Source organism: Lepisma saccharinum, chromosome 12 (genome assembly GCF_977018435.1).
Source record: "Lepisma saccharinum chromosome 12, izLepSacc3.1, whole genome shotgun sequence".
Classification (NCBI taxonomy): Eukaryota; Metazoa; Arthropoda; class Insecta; order Zygentoma; family Lepismatidae; genus Lepisma; species Lepisma saccharinum.
Genome location: NC_139240.1, coordinates 31,488,518 through 31,509,449, shown reverse-complemented (window position 1 = coordinate 31,509,449; position 20,932 = coordinate 31,488,518). Strand labels below are relative to the sequence as shown.

Sequence of the window (20,932 nt, the reverse complement as noted above, 5' to 3'; positions counted from 1 at the left end):
TTCATATTTTGGAATATCAAGTAACCCCCCCCCCCCCCCATTTTGCTTGCTGTATTTTAGTTTCAGAGCAATAGACACTCGTGAGACCCACCCAACTCCCTTTGCGTAAGTCTTTTGGTCTGGAACCTGGCATGAGAATCAGATTTGATGATCCCTCTTTTAGTGGAAATATTCTTGCCACACTTGACGAAGTTAAAAGCGGAAGTGAATTTTCAGATCTGGAGTCTGATAAAAATGATAATGAAGCACTTATTTCCACTGACTATTGCTCTCATCAATGAGCTTTTCCCCTCATTTTGACTGTGCAGAATTTTTTTGGTGGGATTTTTTTATGTGTTATTGTTTTCTTTGGGTAACTGCATGTACGTTGTGTGGTAATTGAACAACTAAATCATTTTTTTAAATCTTGCAGTCACATGACAATGTATTTATAGAGCCGTTTATGAATATGTGACTGATTTTTGCAGCGTTTGATAAACTGAGTAATAAAAACGGCAATAATGGAAATAGTGAATATAGATTTATCATAATTCCATAAAGAAGATCCAAAATATATGATAATTTGTGAAAAAGTTAGCTAGTATTTTGATAACTTTTGGAAATAGTAAACACAACTTGGTGGTCCACAGAACCACGCGACGCCCTTTGTGTTACAATCTGGCAACGACATTTACAGGCTGGGCACAAAGTCGCTTTCCGCAAAACAAGTAAGGAAAGAAAAGAAAGAAATAAGTGAGGTATCAGCATTTTTTGTACTAGGACTGGCACTATTGTGTCTCTAGGACTGGTAACCATGTTTTTGTATGTGTTTTGTTTACTGTTTGTTGAAGAGAGTTGTTTATGAGTGAAGTTGTTATCTTGCATTGCAGGTCTTGAGATGAATAGCAAATTAACAAAGGAGCATCGTGTTTTCGTGCTACAAGCTTGTTGGAAACACAATAAAAACACAAATGTGGTGACAGCAGAATTCAGGAGATGATTTCCAGGTGTGGAACCATCACATCAAGCCATGAGAAACCTGAACCAACGATTCGAGGCTACAGGTTCTGTGCATGATCTACAGCGAAGCAGACAACCCTGAAGTGTACGAAATGAAGAAAACTGCACATGTTGCTCAGAGTTCGGTATTCAGCCCAAAAAAGTCTACCAAAAGGTGCGCAGGGGACCTGTAAATGTCACCTACCTCTGTAAGGAACATGTTAAAGGTTTTGAAGACGAAACCTTACCAGCCAGAGCTTCTGCACGTGTTACACGAATGTGATCCAGACCGATGTGTTGAGTTCTGTGAGCGTTGTCTCATTCGGAATTTGTGAACCGATGAGGCCTCATTCAAGATGAACGGTCGCGTAAACAGACACAGTTGTGTTTACTGGAATGATACCAATCCACACAAAATTATGATGGAAGAGTTAAACGTCCCTGGTGTCACTGTTTGGGGTGGTATTTGGAGTGGTGGTGTGATAGGACCATTCTTTTTTTAAGGAACTGTTACCAGTGACACATACCTTCAGATATTGCAGGACGTTGTGATTCCAGAACAGGATGGAGCACCACCTCATTTTAGTGTTGTTGTGAGGGAGTTCTTGGATCAACATTTTGATGAATGGATTGGTCGTCGTGGTATGACAGATTGGTCACCATGTTCATGTGACCTCACACCATGCGACTTCTCCATGTGGGTATTGTCAAAAGACGAAGTGTTTTCTGAGAACCCGCAGAATTTGGTTCACTTGCAACAGCTAATTGAACAATCATTCAAGAGATTGGATAACAATCCTCAATTGTATCATGATATTTGCAAATCAGTGCTGAAGAGATGTACCTTGTGCATTGAACATGGTGGGGGACAGTTTGAACAGTATTTGAAGTACAAACGACACTATGAAGTACAATAAAGATTGTCAAGTCACCTAGGTTCTAGGTTCTTTTATTTGATTTCTTTATTTATTGGGGAAAGCTAGTTTGTGCCCACCCTGTATATTGAAAACTGATGTACTGATGTAAACTAAAAATGAAATTATGCATGCTCGACTTCTGCTGGTTTCCACCTGGTGTTGAAAATTTGAACTACATTTTTTCCATTGGCATTTGCTTGTCCGTGGTTTCCATAGCCCATAGCCTCTATACTAAATTTCATCACAATCCATTGCTTTGAAAGAACTCCAGTAGCTTCTGAGTAGGAGAACTTTAATTATTATCACCTGGTATACTTTGATCTTCCCTGAATATAATGTCCGTATATTTTCTTGATTATGAGACCCATGGAAAAACATTTAATTGCAGTCTCACTGAATGAACCAAAAATTACACAGATTTGCTTTTGTAGTCAATAATTTCCTTGACAAAAACTCTAATATAATATATTTAATTAAATAGACTAACCTTTTCTAGAACAGCATCCAAAAGAGGCATATTTGCTTCCTGTGCTTTTATTGTGTGGGAAAAGATGCAGTAGGTTTTGTTCGAAATGAGAGAGTCCTCTGGAACTTGTTTCACACCAAAGATGATTGATGCTTCGGAAATGTCTTCTTGGATTATGGCACCTGCATTGGAGTAAGCCTAAAAGTAAATGTATTTTTCATAAATTAAAGAGTTACTTAAAGTCAAGTAATCATCACATGCATCTTGGTTGCAAAATTTCTTTCTCTTCCATTTGCATTTAAGTACAAATTGTTTTTTTAATGTGTTGTTCAAGCTAATCAGAACTTCTGATGGCCACAAAATACAGATAATGGGCATATGCGGATATCAAATTATCTGATTATCTGTTTCAATGGATAGTCTAGATATCTGAATATTCAGATAGTACAGATTTGATGAAGGATATGTAGAAAATCCGTACAGTAAAATATGAACATGATGAATAAGATAAAATATGTGTATAGCCCGTAAAATGGACAAATGATAAAACTGTCCGGATAATGGACACCTTGAATATCTGGACATTTCGGATAATCTGAATATACTGGTATAGGATATCCAGATAATTCTGATAATCTGAATATTGGGATAATTCATACATTGAGGATTTCCGGATAATTCGTATATCCAATATGGATATTTGAAATCTGGTTAGAAAATTATCCAGATAAAATGTTATCCGCATTTGGCCATCCCTACTAATGACAGTAACATAGCCCCTAAACCAGGCATGTAGCCAGGAAAAGGACTCAGAGGGCCGAAGCCCCCTCTCCCACCCTCCGAAATCCTTCAAATATCTAATTTAAATAGTGGATGTTGGTAATTAATTTTACTTCCTTAGCTGGATTAAACATCGTGTACTATACGTTGTAATATACTGAGAAATTCATCTTTAGGCTTTTACCTCCTACTTTTCGCCTTTAGATGCTGATGAGGGATGAGCCCCTCCCTCCCTCCCAATAAATTTCTGGCTACAGGCCTGACATACACAGCTTGTACTGTAACAACAACAACAGAAAGAACTTGACGTTTACCTGCATTGGGTATGCTCTTCTGTTTGATGGTTGAACAAGAATCTTCACCCCCATGCGAACCAGCTTCCTCACATGCTGTGGTGCCAGTGGTGCTCTTCTCTCCCATACTGACTGGTCCTCCCTGCGTATAGCTATCACTCTCCCTGGTGGATCACACTGAAATTTGTTAGTAGGAAAATAAAATAACATGAGCATTTTACTTATCTGCACATACTTGTAATTAGATTCATAAATATTTTTATGGTTGTTAACCTCTCAAGTGTGAATGGCCAGTGGCGTACCCAAGGGAGGGTTGGTGGGGGTTATAACCCCCCTTTTGCCTCGTATTCCTAAAAAAAAAGAATGTCAAAAGTAGGAAAATGTGACAAAATGAGGGTTGACTACCAAGAAAATGTATACATAACCCCTCCCTTTCAAAAATCCTGGGCACGCCACTGTGAATGGCATATGCATACATCATCCGCAATGTGCTGTTGCAGTGTGGAAGGCATATATATACACACTTTGTATTTGCTTTGACTAGATTCGACATAAACATGGCTGCACACTTATGAGTGTTCTTCAATTTTATCTGATCATCATTGTCGCTACTAGCCAAAATTTGCAGAAAAATGATTGAAAATGGAAAGAGATTGAAACCAATTGAAAGGTCGGGGGTAAAAGATGATAAGTGACATTTTAAGCAGAAAGGTTATTGTTTTCGTGTTTTGTTTACCAAATTCAGAAGCATTCAATAAGTCAAATGCAAATTACATTACATGGCAATTACATGCCAAAATTGAAGGATGACTCTTATTATTTTGTACTTTGTAATTATCCGTTTTGGTTACAATTTATTCACAGTTATTTCTGTAGTTAATCCTGTGTTCCAGGAGTCTGTGGAGCAATGCTCAGCACAACGGTAGAGAAGGGGTGAAAGCAAGTAGGTAGAGCAAAGTAGTGGGTGCTGCTGTAAACATCTGGTAGCTACAGTTACATTGCCTTTCCCTCTCATGCATTCATTGGCTGAACCTTCTCGAGTCACTACTTATGTAAAGTAATTTTTTACGCTCACTTGCTCCATAGATTCCTGGGACAGAGTGTACCTAAAAAGAGAAGTTAAAAACACTACTTTTTTATGAAAAACTAAATATCATGGAAACAAGGCTTAATGGTGTTACAGTTTTTTTTAAATATTTAACTTAATTTCAGAGTACTGTAATTGATATATACTAAATTAAAACTATATTACTTACATCTCTTTTCAAACTCCTCGAAACTGTAACAATTGGATTTGGTGGACGTGATCTAGGATTGCGAAGCAAGTGACTTCGCAGTTGCAGCATACTGGCAATTTCTGAAATATACGCAGAAGTAGAAGAATAAATTATTTTGCCATTTTTTTTTCCTTTCTGCATGGTATCATATAATGGGTGTCCCAAAATTAATGTTACCATTTCAAATGTAAATAACATCTTTATTAATCTATCTGTTGACAAGAGATTTGAATGATACATAGTATACAAACAGGGGATTCATTATTTAGGTGTGGAATATGATATCCCGTAGGTGGGCTCCATTATTCACCAGACAGACACGTGCCCTTTCCATGGCTTGTTCCATGACTTTTCTTAATGTGTGTGAGCCAATAGATTGAATGTCCTCCTGGATGTTGTTTTTGAGATGGGTGAGTGTCCTGGGCTTACTTCTAAACACACTGTCTTTGAGGTAATCCCATAGGAAAAAGTCTGGTGCTGTTAAATCAGAGGATCTGGGAGGCCAGTTAAAGTCAGAATATTGAGAGATTATCCATTCTCCAAAGATTCAATGTGTGTGTTCGGCGAATAATGAATCTCCAGTTTGTATACTATGTGTCATTCAAATTTGTTGTCAACAGGTTGATTAATAAAGATGTTATTTACATTTGAAATGGTAACATTCATTTTGGGACACCCTGTAGTATTGTGCAGGATGCATTATGTTCAATATGTAATATTTTGATCTATACAATTCAAATGGCTTTAGATTACTTAGTAGAGTATGGGTTAATGGCTATTTAAGGCTGTTTTACCAGAAAAATAAGGACTTTTTTTTTAATAAATCATTTTTGTTCAGATTATATTAATGTTGTTCTTACCATTATTGATAGTTGGTAAATAATGAAAATATTTTTACTTCCTTTTTATAAATAATCTTTCATAAATAAGTAAGAGCCCTTCAGCAGGCAGGGGTTTGGAGGGGACTGAGAGCTGTGGTGGTCCAATTGGTGGAGTTTGTGACTGCCAAAAAGGAGACTGGGGTTCGATTCCCAATATGGATTATCACAGGTGAAAAATTTTCCACCAGCCAGTGTGTCTGTATAGAGTGGCTGTGGTGCTCTCTTCGCCTCAAATTAATGAGTAAGGTAGCCCGAGGGGTTGGAATGTGGTGCTGATCACTTCACTTCAACTGTGGCCAAGATCAAGATTGTACGAAGCCGTACCTCCACATCTATTTGCCTTCATGGATTAATAATTGATTGAGTTAGCACAGTAAGTCTAATCGGGACTGGACATACAGTTTAAAGTGAGATCCGAACCACTATGTGCCTCCACCGGGTATCGAACCTGGGACCCCTTGATTACAACGTGACGATGCTACCACTGCGCCATCGGGGAGGCTCTTGCCTTCATTGCAGCATAGTGCAATGAATAGGGGATAGTCTCGGACCTCCATTTACAAAGGAGCCTCCGTGCTTTCAAAATGACCACAATATGAGGAAATTTAATATTTGAAATATATCAAAATGTAACTGATCATCCCTGGCATAACTAGGCCCATATGAATAACTGGGGGGAGGGCGACAAGGGGGCACTCGTCACCCAAGAATATCAAGTTTATTAAAATATTCAAGTTAAGGGTATTTTTGTTAACCTTGTGGGCTTAAGGAGAAAAGAAATAAAGATTTTTTTTTTTATAATTTTTCAAATGTTATTTAGCAAAATAGATCTGGACACTATTTTTTAATGGGATGGAAAACTCTTCAATTCTGTGTGCACCACCTCCTCCAAATTTTGATATCAAGTTTGATTGTGCCTCCAAAGTTAGGCCCCAAGTTACAACCATGACTAGGCCTAAAAGTTATAACTAAAGGCAGTGGTGATTCCTCCATGTAGGAAGTGAGGAACTTCCTACAGTTTCATTTATAGGCCTACTTATTTCCAATTTTCTACTTTTTAAGAGTTTAATGAGCGTTATAAAATTTTGAGCGCAATCAAGGTTCACTACTCAACTGTCAAGAGTCAATGTGCTAGCTATCACTTGCTCGTTCCAGATCTGTTGCCCAAAGATGACAGTCTTGGCCTGCTACTGAGGAACCTTTCTCGTCATCCTACAGGCAGATGGGTGAGGGGCAGTGCAAGGGAGGGCAGGGGTACGCAGGGAGTTGCCCAGTTATATGGTCTGCGAGGAAGGTCCCATGGGTTCCTCGTCAACAGCAGGGACGTCGCTAGGGGCGAGCCGGGGGGGGGGGGGGCTGCACTGGCCCCAGGAAACTATTCTGTATTTGCTGGAAATTTTACTTTGATAACAAATATTGCAAAATAATTCTTCAGTAAATTTTGCTTGCAGTTTGAAACACTTCTTCAATTTTCAGTAGCACGAATCCCAAGCAAGGCATTTCGTTCTTATTTCCCTGTTTCTTGCTTGTTCAACACAAACAGATGTATTGGCAGAGGATGCAGTTAATGGTTTTATGGTCCGCCCGGGTCAAGGAAGTCGAAGACCTTTTGAAAATTCACTTTTCCTCCCTGCTGCACACCAGATCCAGAATCCCCCAAAAGCCGCACTTTCTCTTCATCTGGCCCTGCATTGGCACCATGGGCGCCGAAAGGATGACACAAACAGGAAGATTTAGCTGCGGGTGGCTAGAACTTTCTGGGTTAATTATTTTATGGTTCATGCGTTTCAAATTCCAAGAACAGAATTCTATTGTTTGTCCCTTTTTCGGCGCAGGAATGAATGACATGGCGGTTCTTTTCACATGCACTCAACCCTCCTGCTAATGACCTGCCCTGCAAAGGAGGGAAAGGCCACTTTATAAAAATTCGGAGATATATTGAAGCGGTCGGTTCATCTGTTCATTTGGTGGACATTTGATGTCTGTTAGATAGTTTGAAGAAGGGCTTGTGATATGAGCGGTGGTTAACTTCTGTAAACGCGAGAAGATAGAATCACAAAGTGTTTGTGATCTCGTTTTCGTACATCGCGAGTGAAATGTCGAATGAGAAGCTGCCAAATTGTCTTCCTCTGGAAACAATGGATCAGGATCGACTGATCGACCAAATGTCCAACATATTGATGTTCTAAAAGAGAGTCTAAGATTCTGAGTTCGGCTCCCAGGGTGGTTGACCTCATGTATAATGAAGAATAAACCACTTTTCAATTAAGGAAGAAAACTAGGTATGTAGCAATTTTTTTACAGCCGTCCGCATGCTCTATGAGTATTATGTTTCAAAATTTGTATATCTATCTAACTTTCTGTGATGTTTCTTCATTTAGCCTCCACCTGCAAATGTGGAAGCTGCTGCTGCTTAAGTGGCAAGGTTGACTACACATACAAATATAATTAATCCCTAGTCATACAGCGAAAAATAGTTATATAATATAATCATGAGTTATGGAGAAGAAAATTACTTATCAAGCATTTTCTGTTTGTATTTGTTGTGCAGTGGTTAAGAAGGTGCACTACGATACCAGGGGTCCTGGGTTCGAATCTCAGACTGGGCGTGTGTGTTCTCTATGATGGTCCTCTCATCAATTTCACATCACTCATTGTCATCTTCACGATTAGCCAAAAAGTGTCAGAGAAGAGAAGTAAAATAAACCAAATCAATCATCTAGATATTTTTACATTACGCCGCTTTTCTACCTCTTGGGTTAAATGCGACGATGAGGATGAATGATGAGCCGAAGGAAAGGCGATGGGACAGACATGATACACCCATACCTGTCCAAGGTCCGTACCTTGGGCCTCTGTTTTCATAGCGTGTTATATACTCAGTGGAATTCTTAGGAAGAAAAACTAAAAGTAGGGTGAAAGGTTGTACGATGCATAAAAAGCCATGTTTAGGTCTTCTAAAAGCTTACAATTATCGTTCGTGTTTTAAGTCCACTTTATGTACAGTAATGCTAATCGGGACTGGACCTACAGTTTAAAGTGGGATCCGAAGCACTATGTATCCACCGGGTATCGAAATCGGGACCCCTTGATTACAAGGATGCCCAGAAGAACTTGCAATTACTCGGTAAAATTAATATTGAGAGACAAGGCCTGCGAAGAGTTCTTTCATTCGTTAGCTTGTGGTCATCACATCAAGTCCTATCTAGTTTCGAGAGCAGAATTTGCTTCCATATCGCTTTCAAGTATTTCCCAAATTGTGCTCACAATATTGGGACAGCACAGAAATTTTGGAACTAATACAAGCAGGCACGTGCCCAGGGAAGGGGTTCGGGGGTGCAGCCCTTTCCCGAGATCCTACAAATATCTGATTGAAATTATGAGTAGTACTAATTAAATTTACTTCATTAACAGGATTAAACATCTTGTATATGGTAAGTTGCAATATATCGAGAAATTCATCTTCAGCGCATTTACCCCTCTCCCAACCTTTTCGCCTTTAGAAGGTGGCTGCCGATAAGGGATAAGCCCCTTCCGAAATCAAATTCTGGCTACCGGCTTGACCACCAGGGAACAAAACTTGAAGCTTTCCATTGATTGATTTATTGAACTGGTGTTTTAAGTTCACTTTATGTACAGTAAGACTAATCGGGACTGGACATACAGTTTAAAGTGAGATCCGAACCACTATGTGCCTCCATAGGGAATCGAACCCGAGACCCCTTTTTGAACCTGCCAAACCAAAGACGAGAGCGTTATCATTTGAGCGTGTGGGAACTTTGTTTTATCCAGTGCCATCATATATTCAGTTTTCCACACACAAACAAGATTAATTTTAAGAAATTAGACATGTGCATATAATTTCTTATCGTCACCATTTCCCAAGTGAACAATCAGATGCCATAGAAGACTCGGGCCCACCCTATAAAATAGTGCTTAACGCGGTCGCCTTGAACTAAGAGATACCGGTTCCAGCACATTATACAGGGTGTTTCGTAAGTTCGTTTACAACGCTTGGGAGGTGATTGTACAAGTGAAAATAAGGTGGAAAGTTCATGTAACAAAATTCCGGAAACGGCTTTGTTGCCGAGTTATTGACGTTTGAAAACATGGGAAAATGATTCTCCGAAGTGAATAATGGCAAAACGGGTGGAGAGAAGTCGTCGGTGTTCGGCGGTCCACAAAGAAATTGCGTACGCTCTTGTCAAAAAATCACGCGGCAATGTTGTGCAATGTCGGCTCAAGGGATTCCCCAAAGGACGCGAACGAAGATGTTGACGGGAGTGGGGTGGGTGTGCTTTCGGCGTGAGCTGGTATCGACGAAAATTGGCATGTGTTGAATGGCACCAAAAAACAAAGAAAATTTCCTGAGCGAAGGGCACCATGACGTAAAAACAAAAAAAATGAACTGTCATAGGTTGCATACCCTGAAGGGCACACAGTATGCTCAATGGAGATGGGAAGGGAACCTCATCACAGACGGTTTTCAAAGTGTCCACCATGTACTTCCAAGCAGAGGCGGATTGTCTTCAAGGATTGTCTAGTGCGACCCAACAACCCCGGCGTTTCTGCTATCGATGCTGCAGCTACATTGATACGGACAACGAGGTCCTCGGCTGACACGACAGGTGTCTCGTAAAAGAGGCGTTTCATCTCTCCCCAGAGGAAGAAATCCAGGGGCGTAATATCAGGCAATCGAGGTGGCCATGGCACAGCCCTCCTCTGCCAATGCACTGGTTGTGGAATACGGTATTGAGGAAATGACGCACATTCCGACCGAAATGTGGGGGTGCACCGTCATGTTGAAACCACAGTCCTTGTCTCGGTGCCAAGGGCACGTCCTCTAGTAGTTCAGGCAAAACCTCACTGAGAAATGCTTGATAAGTGGGTCCACATAGGCGAACAAGGAGAATGTACGGTCCAATCAAATGGTCATGCAGTATCCCGCACCACACATTCACTGGAAATCTGTGCTGATGATGTGCCACTAGCAGTGCATGTGGATTTTCATGTTCCCACACATGACTGTTTTTACTATTGAACACACCAGTTTTCGTGAAGATAGCCTCATCAGTCCATAGTACCATATTCTGAAAATTGGGAAGATAGCCTCATCAGTCCATAGTACCATATTCTGAAAATTGGGGATAGTTTCAATTTGATGAACAAACCATTGGCAAAAATACTCACCTTGGACCAAAGTCTCGAGGTAAAGGATCTTGCACTTTCTTCAATTTGTACGGGTGCATCCCCTCTTCTGCCAGGACTCGCCACACATTCACATGGGAGGTGTTTCGTTCGTTGCTAGTGCGCGCGTACTGGTGCCTGGATGATCCGTCACTGCAGTTAGCACATCTTCCAAAAACCGTCGTGTTCGCACACTTCGCGGTCGTCCAACTTCTCGACGAGGTGGCAACACTGATCCTGTTTCCCGAAGTCGAGTGTCTACAGTTTGAAAGAAGGTGTGCGATGGTAACACCCTATTTGGAAAACGTGCCCCATACAGACGCCTTGCAGCACGGATATTACCTCCAGCCTCCCCATAAATCAGATGCATGTCCGCCAGCTCTTGGGACGTGTATGCAGCCATCCCTTACACCGGGCTACAAGTGTTTATGGCCGTTAACACTAGTACACTTCACAGAACACGATTGGCTGTGGCTAAGAATTAACACGTAACACTGCTAGGTCAAATGTTTGCCCAACACTACTGTCCAAGAACCTCACGTCTTTCCATTCAACCGTGAATGTTTAACAACCTGCTGCTGGCACAGCACCTGAAGCACGAATGTCACAGACACGTGCGCTCCTTCATGAGGAAACCTACACTGTTGGCGCCCTTAGCGGGAAAAGTGGTACTTAACGTCAGATCACACGGACACCCATCTGCCCTTCAGGGTATGCAACCTATGACAGTTCATTTTTTCGTTTTTACGTCATGGTGCCCTTCGCTCAGGAAATTTTCTTTGTTTTTTGGTGCCATTCAACACATGCCAATTTTCGTAGATACCAGCTCACGCAGAACGCACACCTACCCCACTCCCATCAACATCTTCGTTCGCGTCCTTTGGGGAATCCCTTGCGCCGACATTGCACAACATTGCCGCGTGATTTTTTAACGAGAGCGTACGCAATTTCTTTGTGGACCGCCGAACACCGACGACTTCTCTCCACCCGTTTTGCCATTATTCACTTCGGAGAATCATTTTCCCATGTTTTCAAACGTCAATAACTCGGCAACAAAGCCGTTTCCGGAATTTCGTTACATGAACTTTCCACCTTATTTTCACTCGTACAATCACCTCCCAAGCGTTGTAAACGAACTTACGAAACACCCTGTATTTAAAACCACGGAAAAGGGTTTTATCTACTTCTCAATTTTCTTCGAGCAAATTTATAAATCTAAAGACTAATAACATTGTTCTTGGTGTAGCAGTCATTAAGGTAATGAGTTCATTCTGCATTTTGTTTCCCGAATGATGGCTGTTGATTTCGCGAGTCTATATCCGTAGACTGTTGGGGGCTACAGAAGAAAATGATGTTCCTTTCCAATTTATTGACTGATTGAGTTGGTGTTTTAAGTCCACTTTATGCACAGTAAGGCTAATCGGGACTGGTCCTACAATGTAAAGTGGGATCCGAACCACTATGAGCATCCACTGCGTATCGAACCCGGAACCCCTTGATTACAGGGCGACGATGCGCCACCGGAAAGGCCCTCGTTATTACATCTAACTCTTTGTAACCAAGGGGTTCCGGGTTCGTTACGCAGTGGATGCTCATAGTGGTTCGGATCCCATCTTACACTGTAGGACCAGTCCCGATTAGCCTTACTATACACACACACAGTATAGGCCTATGTGGAGTATAAATAGTTTCTTAATTTATAATAGTTTGATAGAAAAAAAATGTTACGTTTGGACCCCCCCAAACTGATCAACCTGGCATTTTCGAAAACTTTCCTCGGTCTGTTTACCATAACTTCCTACACCTCAAAAATTCCTCGAGTCGCCACTAACTAAAAGTGTAAATAGAGGGGGCTCTATGATGGCTATGGCTCCAGACGTATAAATTTGGATCTGCCCTTTTACCACAGTCTTGGCAGCGCTGAATAAAACAACTCTGAATATCTTAATTTGTGTTATTGCTGCATTCATAGCGAAATAATTTTCTTGGAGTAAATGACGTCTAAGTCTCGCACCGTGACCATACGGTCAAAGTCATCAGGCTTTGGGTTCGGGCTGCAGGTTGCATGTTGGTTCGAGTCTCCTGAGGAAGCGTGACAACTTTTCTCCTGAGATTTCGGCCAGTATGGGACTGGTGGCCACCCACCATAGAAGGAATTCAGAAGCTACGAAAACCCACTCACGGCCTGAGGCATGTGGGAGTCAGTTGGTACGCCCTGGCCCTCACGAGCTGCTGCGCCATGATTTTTTTGTTATTAAATGACTTCTAAACAAAATATAGTTCTGACCGCCCCCGCAAATCCCCACCTGGATGTTATCTATGGCAGCACTACACTCTGTCTCAAGAATCTGTGAAGCAACAGCGGAGAAGGGTAGTAAGCGAGTGGGCGGAGCAAAGAAGTGCACGCTGCTGCAAACGTTTGATAGCTGCAGCCGCGTTTTCCCCTCCATGCACTCACTTCTCCTCACATATTCATTGGTCGAATCCTACTTGCGCAGAGGACTTGCTTTTGTTCGTCTGCTTTACAGGTTCCCGGGACAGAGTGTAGATGTAAGTTTGCTGCAATATTAAACATTTGAAAACTGCCTGAATCGTGCTACCAGTGGCGTGCCAAGGGTTTCCGAAGCACGGGTGAGGGTGGGGGGTTCCGTAGCTATACGTTTTTAGTAGACAGTATTTTTTATTCCATCTTTCCCTGCCTTAGACATTTGTTTAGGAATACTAGACCAAAAGGGGGCGGTGAGCCCACCAACCGCCCCTTAGGCACGCCACTGCGTCTGATTTGTTTTTTTGTTGCTAAACAGCAATTGCAAATATTTTAATTGAATCGGTTTCTATCTATTTAAGAGAAATATGTTCTTCGCCTGCAACATTCATTTGTTTCCGACCTATCGTTACTGTAACTTTATTGGAAATTTCGTTACTGCTGTCATGCGGAATGTGATATTTAGGCGCAAGGGAGTCCGCAGAAAGGGGCAAACGGGGGCAATTGCCCTTCCTACATTTCAGATTATACATTAATGCCAAGGTCTCTGAAGTTTCTCCAATAAAGTTACAGTAACGATAGGTCGGAAACAAATGAATGTTGCAGGCGAATAATCATGTTACTTCTCTCTTCATAAACTTTTATGTTCTCATTTAATATCTAAGAAACTAAAAGTTAAAATATACAAAACAGTAATTTTGCCTGTAGTATTATATGGATGTGAAACTTGGTCCCTTACATTGAAAGAGGAACATAAATTGAGAGTATTTGAAAATAAGATCCTTAGGAAAATATTTGGACCTAAAAGGGATGAGGAGCCAGGTGAGTGGAGAAGGTTACATAATTTAGAACTACATAATTTGTACTCATGTCCAGATATTATTAGAATAATTAAATCAAGAAGACTTAGGTGGGCAGGCCATGTGGCACGAATGGGAGAGGAAAGAGGAGTTTACAGGATTCTTGTTGGGAAACCAGATGGTAAGAGACCTGTAGGAAGGCCAAGACGAAGATGGAGGGACAACGTTGAGATGGACCTAAAGGAAATCGGTAGGGATGGGAAAGAGTATATAGATCTTGCTCAAGATAGGGACAGATGGAAGGCCTGTGTTGCTGCAGCCATGAACCTTCGGGTTTAAGAAGGCTAGAGAGTTAGTTAGTTAGTTAGTTAGTCTCTGAAGTTAATGACACAAATAACCTTACAATTACCTATACATTTTTTTAATTACGTGCATTAATTTTACGTAAATGACAAAAAAAAGTTACAGTAATGGTGATATTTTGGGAGAAGTAAATGCGACTAAAGTGCACTAAATCACCGTGAAAGAGTAAAATGCAGTCAAGAAGCTGTTAAAAAGAGGGTGACTGAAAATGCAATAAGAACTGCAAACGTAGGGGAGATAGGGGCGAGTAGTAGATTAATAGTAGATTGTAATTATTAAGAGCTGCAAAAAATTTAACATAAAACATGATCAACTCACTCCGGTCTCCCTTATCAATAAAATGTAATTATTAATTCATAAAACTACGAATATTGATTATATTTTAACTACTGAATTTTATAACAACCTGATCCCCCTACAAAAAATTCTGCAGACGCCCTTGTTCAACGCATATACCTTGCTTTCGCTTTACTTTTCTCTACCCGACACTAATGGTTACAGATAAATGCTGGGTATTCAGTATCTTGCTTGAGTTCCTACATCTCTGATTTATTTTAGTTTCGTCAAATCGAACTTTTTTAACCCTGACTTGACTACGAAATAGTTGAGGAAATTTATCGCCATTGTGTCTTGGCTAATTCCTGCATGCCAACGTCGTTTAACGTACGATATCGACTCATGTTGCCAGGAACACGATAACCCAAAGGTTATCTGTGGACGATTGACACATTTACGGCTCGGAAAGAGTTGGTTCCAGCCAGAGAGGAATAACCTGGGGGTTATCTGAAAATACAGTGTGTCCATAAGAAGAATTAGTGAATGTTCTCAACCATTCAGAATATTTACTCAATGAGACTCGATGTAATGTAAAAATATGCCCAAGGTACAGAAGGAGTGTACAGTGTACTGTAATCTTCCGCTTAGTAAAAGAAGTGCGAACATCAGGCGCGGATCCACGGGGAGGGTGATAGGGGCGGTCGCCCCTCTCAACTGCCAGGTTTCAGGTATATCAAAAATATATGCCTAATATTTTTGAAGACTCAAATGTTCTGGCTTTTATCACAAACTTTAACAGGCTCGAGAATATTTTTTTGAAGGTTAATTTAAGGCTACTTTATGCTCATGATCGGCTAATCGGAACTGGGCATACAGTTTTAGTTACATCCGAACCACTGTACAGTATACAAATATGCCTCAATTATGAAAACGACATTACAACAATAACCATATATCCTAGGCGTGGGCCCCGAAAACAATACCCTGATATCTAGAACATGGTAGTCGGCTGTGGCGTCTCGTCCCTTGGGGCTCCCGGCGCTTAGCCACTAAAGAAAAACGGACGTATTCACGTAATTATCAATCACCATAACGCATAACTATCACACAGTCTTTTAAAAGGCGATTTTTACCCACGTAAATTCATCGTCTGTTGCAATGGATACGACAGCGCTCCTAGCGGCATTGATGTCAATTATCGCTTTCCGGGGCACGTCGCAAAGGAAGGCGTGGCCTACACCCACCTACGCTACAGTGAGAGGAGGGGAGAGTGCAATGAATTTGAGTGCTGATTCGGGGCTACTTCCGTTGCGTCGCGTTCGATCTCGCGTGTTGTTCTGTAGGGGTTTGGTGGCTTTCATTCGGTGTTTGAGTGAGTTTGGCAGGGTTGATATTCGAACACAAATTGATGAAGGACATAGGCTGTCAATTACAAGACACAATGAATTTGTCCGGAAGAATAGGCATATATTAAATAGAATTATCGATTGCTTAAAATTCTGTGGTCGACCTTTAAACAGAGGCATCTTCCCAGATTTATTATTCCTTCATAGAAGAGGGAAAACTAAAGAGGGAACTTCGTGTTCTTTATTGTAGTGAAGAGTTGAAAAACATAAACTCTATCAGTAGATTGCATTCATTTTTTATTTAAAATTATTTAGAGGGTACGTTTTCAGAAACAGTAAAAATGACAAACATGGTTTTAATAACTCCAGTGGCAACAGCTGAATCTGAACGATGTTTCAGCACATTGAAGCGTATTAAAACCTGCTTAAGAAATGCAATGGGACAAGACAGACCAAATGCCTTGGCACTTACTTACAATAGAGATAGAATACATTTCAAACAAAGAGGGCTTCAACGAAGAAGTATTAACAAAATTTGCTGAGCAGAAGAACAGGAGTCAACGTTCGTAGAAAGGTATGTTTCACAACAATACCTGTTTCTTTTGAAATCATGTGAATTGTCATTATATTTTAAATTCTTTAAAAAAATAAGTCCAGTTTTGTAGTTTAGAAGAATATAAATAGCCGTTCTTTTGTAATTCATGTAATTTGTCATTACATTTTAAATTCTTTCAAAAAAGTAAGTCCAGTTTTGTAGTCTAGAAGAAAAAATACTTATTTTTTGTAATTCATGTGAATTGTCATTACATTTTAAATTCTTTAAAAAATAAGCCCCGGCCAAATTTGAGGCCACGAGACGCCACTGGTAGTCTGCTTGTTTCCTCTTTATAGTACTATACATAACATAACATAACCCACAGCGCTACAGCCCTTGGAGGGCCTTGGCTTACCTACCGACTGCTGGTCTCCCTCCCACACTGTTCCTCCGTCACCTGTTATAGCGTGGAGATTTCAGACCAGTATTGTGGTGACGGGTGATCAGCCCGACGAACCCCCAGCCGTTGTTGTAGGTCTTCTTGACCGGGTTATGCTCACTCATTCGGAGCTTCCCAATTTCCACCGGCCCTATACGTAGGCCGAATAAATTCCGACCAGAGCCGGATTCGAACCTACGCCGTCCCGCAGCGAACGATCTCAAGACGAGTGAACGCCTTAACCCGCTCGACTACGGAGGAGGACTATAGTACTATACATTGTTTCCATAAAACAGGGCGTCGTTGCCTTGTAATCAAGGGGTCCCGAGTTCGATACCCGGTGGAGGCACATAGTGGTTACGGATCTCACTTTAAACTGTAGGTCCAGTCTCGATTAGCCTTACTGTGTACGAAGTGGACTTAAAACACCAAATCAAACCAAACCATAAAACAGTGCGAGTGTAGTTTAGAAGTGATTTTCCGTGAGGTCAGTTATCCGTTCGAAATTCACCCCTGCCAACTGCAACGTCTGGATCCGCCACTAGTGTGAAATTCGGAAGGGGAGGTTTTGTTTTGTTAGAATGGGCACATATTCTATTTCATTTTAGTAAAGTTAATAAACAACTGTCTGGTTTTTAATTTAGCAATGATTTTTGCATGCACAATTTTAAAAATACATATTGCTAACATTTGATTTGAAGAGGAAATATTTCTAAAATGAGAGCGTTAAATTACGTGTAATTTTAATTAAAATTAGTCATGTAGGTACAGAATAATTCATTTTGAACGCTATCTTGAACTTGGACAAACTTTATCGTTTCGCTTTTCCCTTTATATCATGATTATTGAATTCATGGGTGGTTTACAAGGTAGCGGGCGATTGTCAGCGTCCCCCTCCCCAATGATTTTTCCACACACCCCTAAATTTAGACTTACATCCCTGAAATGGAAAATTATGGATAAACCCCTGCCTCTCCCACTTTCTGGCATGTTAAAACTAACAAGAAATGGTCAATTAATGTACGGTAAGTGGCGTCTATCCTCTATTTAACGATTGAAATTAACAATAAAGCACTACATTACAATCCCCTCCCCAGAGGCGGCTTAAGGCTTGGACTGCCCGGGGTGCCAAATCGATTCTCGGCTTTCAGTAGCGCTAAAACTTTTTTTCGGATTGCATAAGCGTGACTACTTGTTTTTAAAGAGTTGCATATGCGTAGATAATAATTAATTGAAGTTACTTCTGCATGGCATAATAAGTAAGGTACCTGATCCCAATATGGCCTAGTACCCAATATGGCAATATGGCCTATTTGCTGTTTCCAAGTAGCTACAACGTTAATTCAACAGACTATGATCTGTCTTCTGGTAACAAATTGTGACACGTCACTCACTCCCTTGTTGATTGGTTTGAATTTGAATTAGAATTTGATTTTAAAATTGTGGGTGCGTCAACACTAAGGCTATTTTGCACCCGTCACATTATACGGGGTCCAGCCCCTTATCGTTACACATAACAACTCTAACGTTGCATAACTAAAAAATCATAAAATATTAAAATCTTCTGACTTTCGTTAAAAGCTGAGGCTGTAAAGGGGCACTCAGCACACATAAAGAAAAAACACAGGACAACACAAACAAAATTATACTGGCCATGGGGCCAGTCGCCAGAGCCTCGTTAGTCTGCAGTCCAGGGTGTACTACGTGGAAGTGAGGTTGACTATTGGGTGCACTACGTGGAAGGAGCACCCCTTACACCCCGTTGATTGGTTTGTAAGCAATGCTATATCTTTGTGCAAATCTCATGTGTCACTATGTAAATAAAATGTAAGTGTATCAATATACTTATCTACCTATAAAAACAGCATTGTGGTAGTTTCTTTACAGTATCTGTTTCATTTTTTGATGTCAAAGATCAAAATATATGACTAGGCCATATTGGGTGCATATATACCCAATATGGCCTAAACTACTTTCTAATAAAATTAAATCCCTGCGCCCATGTTATTATTTGGAACTGACTCTAATTTTCAGTGAACGTCCAGAAATGTTTCCTCTCTTGAATCTTGCGATTAATTTTACCTTTCTGACTTTGAACAACATTTGAAACAATCTCAAACCTTACGTAGGCCATATTAGGTTCACCTACACACAATAAACGTGTTCTTTAAAGTAACACTTAAAGTATTAATGAAATATGATAACCGGTGTACTTTTTCGTCATTAGAACCGTAAATATATAACGTGGTCCTGTTTTTATTGGAGCAGAGTGGAAAGTAGAGAGATCATGGTAGAAAGTTGGAGTGGGGGTAGGGTGGATAGTAGGGGGTGCCAAAATCCACTCCGCCCCTGCAACTCCCTCCTCTGAACTTTGTAAAATTAATCAATTATCGCCGCGGTGGTTTAAAATTAACAATCAATCTGCTAATAACATAAGAATATGTGATTTTCATCGCCCTCTCTAGGCACATAAAACTATGCAATCACTAAACATTTCAAAACTAACCTTCAATTGAGACGTAACCTAACCTAACCAGAGCTAAAGAAATCTCAATCTCGCCAAGCCATATGTTGCAAACTTTGTTTAAATATTATAGAACAAAATGAACTAGCACCAACAGGCAAAATAATATCTTATTTAGAAAAAAAAATAGTAAGATAGCTTCATCTCCTACACACTGAAAACACACTAAAGTATTTTTCTGAGCACGCACCTTACAGTCGGATATATATATTGTTATCATTTTTAGAAAATGTGGAATATCAGTATAGAATGAGTAATTTGTATAAATAATATATTTCTTTAAATGTAGACAAAGTAAAAAATATGTAAGTTTATGTACAGTACATTGATATGGAATAACTGTAAAAAGCGGTAATCCAAAATAAAATAAATAAATGAATACTGAACACCCAAATATCACACAAGCAAGTAGCCCTAATATGCGATAAAAAAGGAAAACAATTATGAAAAAAGGTTATATATTGTACTCGTAATAAAATGTATGTTATAAATTGTAAACATATACTATTTACCCTGAACCGGAAATTGATACACTTATGTTGTTTCCAGTTGAATCATCCTCACAGTCATTCAGAAACTTCTCAAGATTCGTATACCTTCTAATTTTTTTACAATATCTATACATAACTCTCATAAACTAATACAAAAAACATTAAAAACACCATTGCATGGTCTTGCTGGTATAAAACATGTTGACAGCTGACACAATAGTGCAAACGCAGAATGTTCGTCCTCATCATAGCTTACTGCAAATTCAGTAAAAATATTTTAAAATATTTAAAAGTATATGTATACAGGTGAGTCAATCAGAGTAGTGAACGGGCATTGGTTGACGAGAAATAATTTCAAAGTTCTCTTTCAAGCCCATTTTTTACTCAGAAAGGCTAATCGGGACTGGACTAACAGTTTGCAATCCAAAGTAGCCTACTGTAGGATCCAGGCCGGGAAGGGGGGGCCATAGGGGCGATTGCCCCTCGCAACTGCCTGGCTTTTGCATAGGAGAGCGCAAGGAGAGGGGGGCAGTTGCTCCTGCTAATACTCTGACTTAGAAATTTGATGGAGAGAAATCTTATTACCGTTACAAAATAATAGAGGAGAAGGTCTAAATATGGGCGAAGGTGTACAAGAGTAAGTGGTGGTTCGTTTCGGCCTTGGACGCTGTTATAGAATTGCGACCTCCGAAAACTTTTTGCAGGTATGTTTTAACTCAGTGTTTTCTGAATTCTCATCTGCTTTGTATAGGTTATGATATTAGCGGTACATAAAACAAATGTGGGCTTTTATAATGCCATGATTTGTTTGTGAAATATGTACCACAGAGAGCAAAAATAAATTGAAGAAGAAAAATAGCGTGATGGTCTAAATATGGGCTATGACATGAGGTC

At 40.2% G+C, this 20,932-nt stretch overlaps 1 protein-coding gene across 4 annotated transcripts in view; it reads right to left on the bottom strand.

Moving 5' to 3' along the window:
* LKRSDH (lysine ketoglutarate reductase/saccharopine dehydrogenase) overlaps positions 1-20,932 on the bottom strand; it is an 81,978-nt gene that overhangs the window by 42,388 nt on the left and 18,658 nt on the right. For 3 of the 4 annotated variants that reach the window (XM_083133198.1, XM_083133197.1, XM_083133200.1), the window contains 3 exons: positions 4,691-4,791; positions 3,456-3,611; positions 2,383-2,559 (listed from right to left, as the gene is read on the bottom strand). In XM_083133198.1, coding sequence (XP_082989324.1) covers positions 2,383-2,559; positions 3,456-3,611; positions 4,691-4,780 — 423 coding nt within the window. In that variant the 5' untranslated portion in view covers positions 4,781-4,791. Of the gene's footprint in view, positions 1-2,382; positions 2,560-3,455; positions 3,612-4,690; positions 4,792-20,059; positions 20,274-20,932 lie in introns of those variants that run through there. The other variant, XM_083133199.1, reaches the window with a different exon arrangement.